This window comes from Scatophagus argus, chromosome 11 (assembly GCF_020382885.2).
Source record: "Scatophagus argus isolate fScaArg1 chromosome 11, fScaArg1.pri, whole genome shotgun sequence".
Classification (NCBI taxonomy): Eukaryota; Metazoa; Chordata; class Actinopteri; family Scatophagidae; genus Scatophagus; species Scatophagus argus.
Genome location: NC_058503.1, coordinates 24,349,689 through 24,361,597, shown reverse-complemented (window position 1 = coordinate 24,361,597; position 11,909 = coordinate 24,349,689). Strand labels below are relative to the sequence as shown.

At 41.7% G+C, this 11,909-nt stretch overlaps 1 protein-coding gene across 1 annotated transcript; it reads right to left on the bottom strand.

Moving 5' to 3' along the window:
- Window positions 1-3,210: 3,210 nt before the first annotated feature.
- On the bottom strand, window positions 3,211-11,360 carry ube2g2 (ubiquitin-conjugating enzyme E2G 2 (UBC7 homolog, yeast)). The gene is made up of 6 exons (XM_046404403.1): window positions 11,204-11,360; window positions 10,437-10,472; window positions 9,530-9,575; window positions 6,634-6,752; window positions 4,530-4,670; window positions 3,211-4,245 (listed from the first exon to the last, which is right to left on the bottom strand). Exons 1-6 carry the CDS (start codon window positions 11,244-11,246, stop codon window positions 4,133-4,135), a joined length of 498 nt encoding a protein of 165 aa, XP_046260359.1. The 5' UTR covers window positions 11,247-11,360; the 3' UTR covers window positions 3,211-4,132.
- Between the last annotated feature and the right edge of the window lie 549 nt (window positions 11,361-11,909).

Here is an 11,909-nt window from a genome sequence, read left to right as displayed (position 1 = left end):
TGAGAGGTGATAACATCTCACTAAGTGAAGGAAAATCACCCCAACCAGCAGGTGAGCTGTGATAAAACCTCAAAAGGAAAACCAAAACACAAATCTCACATACAACCTGTGTGGACCCTGATGTCTTGGCCCCGCGGTGGTTAGAGCTCCACATTGATTCAAAGCGCAGATGGAGCAGATGGAGCAGATGGATCAACTCTTGACTGAAGTCACACAGTTGATCCATCTGAAATGTCTGACTCTCAGGACTGTACTGCTAGTTTGTTAGCTAATAAGCCAACATTTCACCTTGATATGGTTAGCTCTCTAGCTAGCAAAATTTAGCCTGTTAGCAACTGAGTTTTTATGTGGAAAAATTCAGAATACAATTTGACATAATGTAGCTACAAACTTAGCATTAGCATGCAGCTAATGTTAATGTCAGCATCACATTATTATCAGATTGTTAATGCTGAATGGGAGCCTTACCACTATCTCAGTTTTATTTTGATTGTCATTCATTCATTAATTCATGAATTTTATTCAAAGTTCAGACAGTGTTTTCAATGAGAAACATCTCTTCATCAAATGTGGAATCACAAATTTCCATGTGATTCTTTGTCCCTGGACATTATGTTCTACTTTAATACGACAGTTGATGACACACACACACACACACACACACACACGAAGCAAGTAATAACAGCATCTCTGTAAACACACTGCTTTAACTGCACTAATGGCCTGTCTGAGCACACACACTCTGACAGTAAGTGATGGTGGTGTTTCTTTGATGGTGTGTGTGTTATTGTCGGAGGCAGGTTGAGACAGGAAGCTGCACTAATCACACACACGTCACCTCACTCACATACTAGTTTCATCTGTCTGCTGTCTTCTTCCTTTCTTCACAAAGTCCAGTATGATGATAATTCAACTGCTGTAACCTCTGGTTGTGGATCTGTTCACAGAGTTTCAGTGGGCTGAGATCCTCTGCAGTCAACTTGGAGTCAGACTGAACAGCTTCAAACGCATTAACGTTCACTCTGTGATGCAGTTCAGACTGACCCCAGACCAGCCTTCTGTTGTGAAGTCTGAAGAGCAGCTTTGTGAGAACAACATGCCTGTTAATCCAATAATTCTGACAGAAATTATTTTGACAGTGAAAAAGGAAGTCGTTCACAGTTCAGTCTGCTGCCATCATTTAGTTTCACCAATGAGCGGCGGTTCCTGATAGCCTGAAAGAACGGAAGCTTAGAAGGGTCATTCAACAGAGTTTTGTTCTCCAGTACAAAACAAACCACTGACATCTGCAATGAGGAACTCCTAAAAAATAAAAGCATTAAACATCATCACAAATAGAGGCTGCACAGCTCTGACTTGTTCCAGCACATCCTGCTGATGCTCAATCCCATGGAGGAATTTGGAGGTCAGTCGATGCTCAACAGTTTTTGTGCAGGTGGTCTGCTGCAGTGTTCAGGTGGGTGCAACAAGAACTAAAGGTTTCCAAGCAGAACACTGATGAGTATTCACTTCACCTGTCAGTAGTCTTATTGTTGTGGATGTGACTGGTTATTCAGTATTCCTGGCTACAATTACACCATGGAGACAAAAGAATACTGTAAACAACTCAAGAAAAAGTTACTGAAAAGTGTAAGCCAGGTGATGGATACTAAAAAGCTTCCAAGTTACTGAACATCCCCTGGAGTTCAGTTAAATCCTTCATTACGAAATGGAAAGGATATGACACATGGAAATCTACCTACAGCAGGCTGTCCTCACAAACTGAGTAACCGTACAAGGAGACCAGTGAGGGAGGCCACCAAGACACCTGTGACTACTCCGAAGGAGTTAAAAGCTTCAGCAGCTGAGATGGGAGAAACTCTGCATACAACATCTGTTGACCAGGTCCTTCACCAGTCAAAGCTTTATGGGTGAAAGCCACTACTGAAGAAAGCTCACATTAAGTTTCAACTAGAGTTCGCCCAAAGCCATGTGGGAAATTCGAAGGTCAGCTGGAATAAGGTTCAATCTGATTCAGTCTGCAAGAGAACTATGACTTGGGAGATTTATCTTCCAGCAAGAAAAGATCTGAAGCAGACAGCAAAAGCTACACAAAAATGGTTTAAAGACAACAAGGTGAATGTTCTGGACTGGTCAACTCAAAGCCTGGACTGGCTGATCATGCCTGATTCCTGTGCTACCTGACAGAGTTTGAGCTGCAGTGTTCAGGTGTGCACATTACATTTTAGATTTTTAATTAACAGTACTTTGTAGAAATCTGTTTTCACTTTGACGTTATGTCAGAAAAGCCAAATTATATTGACTATACGATTCCATTAGTAAGAGCAATAAAAGGGGAAAACATCCAAGGGAGTGAATATTTTTTTATAGATAATGTACATGTGTACATGTTTTAACTCACATCCAGACTTTATGATGTGTCAGACAAGTGAAGCGCAGCTGCTGTTTGATAGAAGAGGTTTCCACACGTGGACAACACGTGACTGTTCAGTGACAATAATGACTATCTTATCTAACATTTCAGACTTTCAACACGCAGATCAGAACGTTTTGTGTCTGGACGCACTGAAACAAAATCAACATGCCAGGATGGGGGACCAAGTACAAGACCTGTTACTGCAGTAGAAGTACTGATACCACAGTGAAATACAGTGTTACAAGTGAAAAACTCAAGTTAAAGTACACATGTATTAACATCAAAAAATAAAGTGTCAAAGTACTCATTATACACAATCGTATGCAGTCTTACAGCATCCTGAAGACTGATGCAGTAAAGTGTTTGTCATCAAGCTCCTTTTAAAAGCACCTGAAAACTCATCTCTTCCAACTGCACCTTCTTTCCTAGCAACCTTCTAACACCCCTTCACTCTCTCATGTTCTCCTGCTCTTGTACTTAAGCACTTTTAATTATGTTTTAGCTCTTATTGCGTTAGTCTAATTCTATTGTACTGAAACGTGTTATTCTGTAAGTCACTTTGGATAAAAGCATCTACTAAATGACGTGTAATGTGATGTAACGGAGCGCATTTTAATCATAACCATTTCGCTGATTTGATTTTATATTTGTAGACATGCAGTATAAAGTACACAGTATGACTTTGAGACACTTCCGTACTGTACTCAAGTACCGTAATCGTACAGCATTACTTTCCACCTCTGGTTTCAGTAGAAACTAACAACATACAGGTCTCGAATTCTGTCCTCACTTTATTTTCTTTGAAGCAAACAAATGAGCTTCATTCAAACCAGCAGCAGCTCCTCTCAGATGGAGACAAGAGATAAAGTGCTTGAAGTCTGAACCTACGAAGAGCTTCTGCTCACCTGCTCAGGCAGCTCACCTGATTTCAGACCGACAGCAGCCAAAACTGAAGATTTTTTCACTATCAGCTGATCTCTTTTCAGTCAATTATGTGGTCGATTGACCACAACACGAACATTCAGCTGGAAAAACGTCACTCAGGAAGAGAACGCTGTTGACAAAGAGTAGAAGAAGAATCAATTATTTTTCGCTGACGGATTTTTTCTAACAAGGAGTGAAATGACCATGTGACTTTGTTTTACCACTGTTTAATTCTTCTGTCAAACAGACCTTTACTCTGAAAGCACCAACTGCTCTTCCTGTGGCCTGTAGACACACCTGAACTTCATAGGAAATATCTGCTGTTGTTTTATTTCTTTTTAATATTTATTGAATACTGTTGTTTATTGATCATTTTTCTGCATCATTGACCGTCAAACAACAGTGATGATGATGACGAAGTTGCTCCACCTGGTCTGTCAGAACAAACACGTGATTTGCTAACTGCTGTCGGTGTGAAAAGTCCATGATGATGTCATTGTGAGAATGACCACATGACACATCTTCTTCTGCTGCTGACTTCTACTAAATTTGAATTCTGTATTTATCCAAATACATGACATCGTCCATCAATCAGTTTACCAATCTGTCCATCTCAGGAGCACTCTGTGCGTGTGTTGTATTAGTTTACATGGTGACCTTCATTCAGCTGACGTCCATCAATGCTGCGAATCTGCTCTGGCTGAGAAGGTAGCAGGGGAGGAAAGAGGAAGGTTCCTGAAATAAACACAAACACAAAGTGCTGGGTGCCGTTGCACAGTGATGACATCATTTCTAAAGGCCCAGCGATTTGCGTACGATCTTCTGTGCAAGTTTGTAAAACTGCTCTCTGTCCTCCCGCCACATTTTAGAGGCGTCGACATTCGCTCCACTTTCATCATTTGGCTCTGAGAGGAAACAAGGAGGCAGGAGAGAAAAAGACATCAGAATGCAGTTTTGGATCTCTGAATCCTCAGTGAATTCATTTGTCTGAAAACTCTTCATGAAGTCTTGTTGAAGTCTATGAAGTCTAAACTGGAAGGGTTTGTGTCGAGCTCCATAAGGACCTCCTCGCCGCCGGTTCAGTTCCAGCCAGCAACCTTAATTGTCTCAGCCTTCTGTCTTCTTCACTGTCCCTGTCCAACAGAGGTGAATGTTTAAAAACAAAGAAGAAGTGTGTGCTGTAGTGTACCTGCTAACATGCTGACGACAGAGAGCAGGATCTTCTCCACACTCTGGACTGGACTCCACCTCTCAGCACTGCTCTCATACCCCATCGGGTCATCACCTGGAGCGTGGAGGATGGAGATACACACCCGACCGTCCGGATAGACTGCAGGGGGAGGATGAAGAGGAGGAGGAGCACTGATTAGCATCAGAATCTGATGAAAGAGTCAGTTTGTTTGTTTTGTCATATCCGACCAGCTTGTGAATCCAAGTCACCTTTTAAAAACCAGAAAACCTGTTGTTGAATGTTTGCAAACTTTTTGTGTAAAGTTGACACTTTTTTGTTAAAAAAATCAAAACACTTTCAAGGGGTGAGACTTCAGTCAAAGTCAAGACACTTTTGTTAACCGAGTGGACGGTGAACACACTTTGTGACATGAACACACTCCTCCCCAGAGTTGAGACTCTTTCTTGTTAAATGACTTCAGATGGCTCTTTAACAGTCGAGACAGTTTTCAGATACTTTCACCCAAAGTGAAGACCATCTGTCGGACAACTGAGTCCATCTCATCTCTCAACTTGTCTCATTTTGTCTGTAGCTTCACGTTCACAGAAGACCGAACATCTGTGTGTCTGATCAGAGATTATTGCTGAATTGGGACAGTGGACAGTGTTTTATCAAGGCTGATAAACGTTTCCTGCTGACTTCCTGTCATGGAGGAGCTCACTGACAGGTGACACGTGTCATGTGAGCCTCCAGCGAGTTGACCAAAGCGGAGCCAAACAAACTGACATCAGACTTCACTCTGTTTTCTTCTTCACATGTTTCATCTTTATCTGCTGCTGTTTGTTGATGGAGGATCAGTTACGCTAGGAAGTTCAACTCAAGGCCATGCTGGTGTGTGTGTGTGTGTTGATCATCATGACAACAGGCAGCAGCAGTGTCTCTAATCAGTATGGAGTGTGCTTAGACTGTCTCTCTGCTGTGACATCATACAGACTGCAGTCCACTAATCACAGCTAATGACAGCGTGCTAACTGTGTGTGCGGCAGGCTGCGACACGTCCAATAACAGCTTTAAAGTCAAACACGCAGTCTCAGCACATTTCTGTTGTGACTGAGAGGTCACCTGACCATGGGCTGAAGTCACATGATGCAGTGAGACATCACAATGGAGAAGTCCATCCAAACTCAAACCACAACAAGATGATGAATTCTATCGATGCCATGACCTTCAGAAAATGACACTTTAAATTAATTAAATTAATTAAAGACACTTAACAGAATCTGCCACTATTTTATTTACTCACTGCTATACCACATATTCATGCCATTTACTTCAGTAAAAGTACTTACGCCACACTATAAAGATACTGTGTTACATATTGCTTCAGTCAGAGTATATTAGTACAATGAGTACATGTAAAAGTACTCAGTGCAGTAAAATATGCCATGTAATACACCTTCACAGTGTCTGTTTAGTCCAACCAACAGTCCAAAGCTCAACACATTCGTGGGGAGGATTCAAATCATTCAGAGGAAAAGCAGCAAATCTTCACATCCAGCATGTTTTTACAGAACAAATCACTGAGAACATCATCAATACAGCTGATCGGTTATTGATTAATGGACTGATGGCTTCAGCTGTGCTGGATGAACCAATGGAGTTTAATCTAGAACAAAACATCAGATTTGATAAACTCTTCATGTGTAAAGTAACTGAAGCTGTCAGGTGAAAGTAGTTGAGTAAAGGTACAATGTGAAACTCTGAGTTTCTGCATGAAAAACGTACTTGGCTACAGTACAAGTACCTCAGACTTTTTCTTCAACCTGCAGTCTAGAACTTCTGTCCCTCCCTGCTGGCAGGGAGAGGACCTACACAAACACAAAGTTCCACCACAGTCCCATTAGCATTAGCCTGCATTGTCGCTATGGTTACTCCCTCTTCAGCTCTGGTAAACCAGTCACTGCTGGTTGACATAAACACATCAATACATCACTGCAAACTTAAATCAGTATACTGTGAAATGTTTGTCCCACACTTATGTACTTTGTAGTACGGAAATTTTTCTTCTTCTGTTCTTCACAAAGACAAAGTTCAGAAACAGAAAAAGGAAGTGTTGACTTACTGTTGGGGTGAAACATGTCACAGGTGAACCTCATCTTCGGAGGACTGAGGGGATAATCAGAGGGGAAGCTGAGGACAGCAGGAAACACTCCCCCTTCAAAGCACGTGTCCTGAGGACCCCTGAAGCACAGACACACAACACAAATCAAACACTGTGGCCTCAACTGAGCCAGCCAGGTCCACATCCTCCCACATTCACAGCCTCAATAATACCCAGAAAAATTTACAGCACAACTTGATAATGATAAATTGTTACAAATGGATTTTCCACTGGATCAGTGTCACAGATGGATTATGTTTTTGTCTTAGTTCTATTTGGGGGATATTCGTTCTCTCTGTTTTGCAACCACAGTTCCCATGATGCTTTGGAGACATAGACAGGATGTTGCCATGGATAGAGTGATGTAGCTGCAGGCCACATCTAAGCCCACTGTGAAGCTCTGGTGGTCCTCTGAAAGTTCTAGTGGTCACTAAAGTGGTTCTAGACATAATTTAGATTTCATTGGTCCAAGTGCAGGTCCATCAGGAGGTTCTAGCAGGCACAGAGCAGACTGCAGTCATTCTTAGGGAAGTTCTACTGGGAGACTAATAGATGTTCACAGTCCTTCAGGTGGTTTCAGAACCTTGAAGAGGTTCCAGAGCAGAATTCTCCACAAACAGGGAGAGCTGAAAGTGTTCTGGAGGCTCATGGTTGAACCTCACCAAGACACTTAACATTCAAACAGTGGAGCTGCATCATGTGCTCACAGCCAACACACCCCGTTACAGAGCTGGTCCTGGATCAGTGATCCTATCAGATTCAAGTGTATTTTTATCATCACGATGTGTTGAGTGTCACAGAGCTGTTTGGAGATTATCAGAGTTCAGAAGTTTGAATATCTGAACACACCCGTTATCTATCAGAGTGTTCCTGTGAGCTGATCATCTATCTGCTGCCTATTTCTGACTCCACTTTGCTTCACCTCCTCCACCATCAGTTAAACCACACACGTACACACACACTCATTGGCTATCTGCATGACCAATCAGCACATGCTTTCTGCATATCTGAGGCAACAGGCATGAGTGTGTTATCAGCCTACCTACCAACAAATCTCTGAAACAAAAACAGAACAGACCTCACTGTCTGAGACCAAGTCTGATAAAGTCTCGGAGGTCTACCATCTGTCATCACTGAAAAATGGTGTCAAACAGAGCTCTCATTTCTGTTAATGAATAAATTCGGAGCCAACTCCCGTATTAAGTAATGTAACATCACACTAAAACAAAGTATTAACCACAAAGAGGCAGCAGGACTGATTTATCAGACTGCTGTTGAACACAGTCATAAATGTGACATTTTCGTCAGTAACCTGCTGCCCGTCTGAATCCACAGCCAGTTTGTTGAACTTGATGAGGAAACTGTTAAGGCAGGAAACACAGCAAATCTTTTCCACCACAGCGACCACGCCTTAGCTTTCATTAAGGCACATAAAGTCTGTTTGTGAAGTGGAATGTTAACATTTGGATGTTAATCAATATGTTGTTAATACTGTAAACCAAGCCCGTTATCTTACTCTCAAACTAGCAGCATTATCAAACAACATGATGGAGGACATGACCACAGTCAGACATTTATGTTGAGGTTCATGTACTGATGTGACAGAGGTCACAGTCACATGATTCATGGCCACCATCATGTATTCACTCAGCGCGTTTCTGTTTTTAACCACAGAACTTTTACAGCTCAGGCAGCAGGAAAATTGCCAGCATGTCTACTCAGTCCAGCCTTAATATGAAGGCACATCAAAATGGAAGGATGAAAACACTATTACACTTAATACTTATATACACTTAAAGTAAATTTAAATTCTGAAGCACAGCAAAGAGATGTTTCACCACTGGAGAAAACTGCTGAGGTCACATCATTTGTCTTGCAGAATAACAGTGACCATCCATGTTTTGTTTACAAACTGCTGCTCTGTTCACAGGAAGACGTTTCAGGTTTTTCTAATCTTCTGTGAAGCATGTCGTGTTGTATTACCTGTGCAACAAGACATTACACCTGGTAATGGTCCCAGGTAATTATGGGATGTGCTGGTGCTGATATCAGACTGAGCAGGAATGTAGTCTGTTTCACTGTGAATGAGCACACTAGCAACAATAACGACAACAGCGTTGACAATGTTGACAGCAGGACAAACGACCGAATACATTTGACCATGCTGCTTCAAACAAGCTCAAAAACATCTAAAAACATTCACACTGAACGCTTACTGTGGTGAGTCATTCCATGTTATTTAATGCTGTGTCATGTTTCAAGTCCAGTAGATGTTGTCATTAATGCTGTTCATGTTCTTCATCATGTTTTATGAATCCAGAAACCTCATCCATGAGTCTCCATACAGACAAATATTTCACCACAACAACACAACGTTAGCCTAGCTTAGCATCAAAAGCTATCTGTCCTCCTCCGTCCAGCAGCACCTGTCACCTGGGAAACAGGTCCCACCTGTACTGCATTTGAGCTAAAGCACAAAGGTGACCCCTACTGGACATCGTGGTGTCCTACAGGCATTGCCCTTTACATGGACATTAACACAATAGCAATAATTAGTTTAACGAGAGAGTCATGTTTCTGCTGTCAAACAGCGAGAGCAACAACGTTTAGAAGGCTGGTCAACCAATCATGCACATCCCAAGTGGAAACCACTTCTTGAAGGAGCTGCTTTTTGTCATGTTGAAACAGGGAGGAGCCTTCCTCTCATCCTCATTCCTCTCATCTTTGAGCAGCAAATTCACTCACTGATTCATCATGGACTCTTTCTCATGTTTGTTTATTCAGTGATGATCTCAAACTCAATGAAACATGTCTTTCACTGATTAACTGTGTTGTTTAACTGACACTCTGTACTTACATGATGAGAGCCTCCCATTCAAAGAAGTTCTCCTCATTGGCTGGACCTGCACAAAAAACACACACTAGTTATGGGTCCACCTTCCACTGCATCAACTCTTCTGAATTTTTGAGATCTACCGTGCCACTGAAAAAGCTGCCGCATCTCCTGTCTCCATCTTTTTATTTGCATTTGCCTCTTTCACACACAGTTCCTGGTGAATTACTGGGATAACTTCTCAGGCACCAACCTGCCAGTCAGGCATTTCAACTGTGTCTTCATAAAACTGTGCTTTAGCTCTCAATTACAGAAGGACAAACTTTTATTAAGTTCTTTAATTTCACTCCTTCCAATGACGGCAGGCTGATGAGACAGTGGACTAATGAATGACTCTTGAATTTCCCTCAGGATCAATAAAGTATCTATCTATGATACTCAGGCTTCCATAAAATCTAAAAATGTGCAATACTGTCCACGCAGGGCAGGCTACGATGGCTGTTGTCTGCCGATAATCACATGGCAGATTATGCTCCATTTACAACAGATTTCCAGTACTCGTCATAACGTGTTAAGTGATGCATCAGTGCAGTGAACTGTTTACACTATGTTTGATCATGTGACCAAAGTCTGTAGTACAAACTACGATTTTAATCTTTAATCTTCAAATAATCAAATATTTGTCACACAAAAATAGCCCAAATCTCCAGTTCCAGTATCTCTACTGTGAGAATTGTCTCTGGTTTATATCAGAGTAGACTGAATATCTTTAAAACTACAGATCAGACAAAACAGAATTTGAAAACATTCCACTGGACTTTTACAGGTAATGAAGAAAATAATCATCACATTAGCTGATCACAATTCACTCCTAAGAAACACACGTCAAATGTATGGTCATGTTAAACTGATGATTGTGTGGGAGTCTCACCTGCAACAATCCCTTCAGGTGGATTTAGAGTCAATTCTGAAACACACACACAAATGCTGGTAAACCGTTTTTATACTGAGACTGTAGCTAATACTGTTGCCCCGGTTATTCCAAGTCTCTGGTTTAAATAGGGAGAGAAATATAGCGGGAAAATGACTGTAAACATTGACATCTTCGCTAATATACTTACAGCAGAAGCTTCACAGGCAGGTTAACAGCTGCTAACAGAGAGCTCGCGTGCCAACTTCGACAAGCTAACAGCAGAATAAAGTAAACATTTTCCGTACACGAACAAGTACGTTATCATGATAACCTGATAACCATAGTTTCGGAAAGAGATCACTTACTATCCAAGATATCTCATTATAGTCCCCAGAACATTCTGGAGAGCACCGACAAGCTTCACGGACAGCTTCAAGAGTCTTTATTGTCATTATGCAAGCATAACGAAATTTTGTGCAGATTCTCGGCTTAAAGCACACCTATAAATAGCAGCTTATACGATCTGTTATGCAACTCGCTACCTGAAAATGATGCCGAATTTAAGAAACATTTCTCCCTTTTAACAAACTTCATGATTTATGTCTCACTACGTAAGCAACACTGTCGAGAAGCAAATACACCTATTAAGCAGCAAATTGTTTCATGTAAGTTTGTGCAGGAGGATTACAGGAGCTCACGAGACTGTTAGCTTAGCCTGTTTGCTAACATTTCAAGTTCTCTCGGCTCGACTCGGTGTTACGACACGACTGGCTCCGTTCACTTACGTTTATACTCAGCCATCAGCCTCTTCAGCGCGGTTCCCGCCATTGCGGCTTAACGAGACAAAATACTAAATAAAAACGTGTCCCACTTCTTTCAACTTCAACCAATCTGTCGCACAGCCTCACTGATCCTGTGCGCATGCTCGATCGGAGTTTCCTCTTATTTCAGCGTGAGTGGCAGCTGACGGCGCCCCCACGCGACATTAACGCGCTCAATTAGAGAGGTAGAGAGAGAGAAACATACATGCAGTAAACATCATACATTACAAAGGACAAACATGACGGGTTGTTATAACTGGAATTCTGAAGACTCTGTATTGTATGTATTTGTTTTTTAGCTGATATGTTGTTCAAGTTAGTTATAATAGCACTACACAGAAGAACAAGAGGCAGATGTTGATAGTAGACATTGAGTTTGTCAGAGGGCCGGATGCAGTTCAACATGTAGATCTGCTTGGTGGATCATGTTTGTGTCCCCCGGCAGCATAGGCCTATAGCAGCATAGCTATGATAGAGATTAAAGATTAACAGTTAGTCAGACCTATTCTACCTGTGGCTGTATATCAAAAAGTGGCTGTAACTATGCCTACCAGCCCCACACATTAAAAGTCACCAACTCTTTATAGAAAGTTTGTATACTGGACCTATGTGCTGTACACCACTGAACTTTTCTATCTCCTGCAATGCTGTAGCTATGCCAGTTTGGTAG

Excerpts from the sequence above, each read along its gene's own strand:
- ube2g2 (XM_046404403.1), bottom strand. The coding sequence starts at position 11,246 with ATGGCGGGAACCGCGCTGAAGAGGCTGATGGCTGAGTATAAAC. Across the intron at positions 9,576-10,436 it reads ACCTGAAGGGATTGTTGCAG|GTCCAGCCAATGAGGAGAAC; the intron begins GTGAGACTCCCA and ends TTTTTTGTGCAG. Across the intron at positions 4,246-4,529 it reads TGTCGTCAGCATGTTAGCAG|AGCCAAATGATGAAAGTGGA; the intron begins GTACACTACAGC and ends GTTTCCTCTCAG.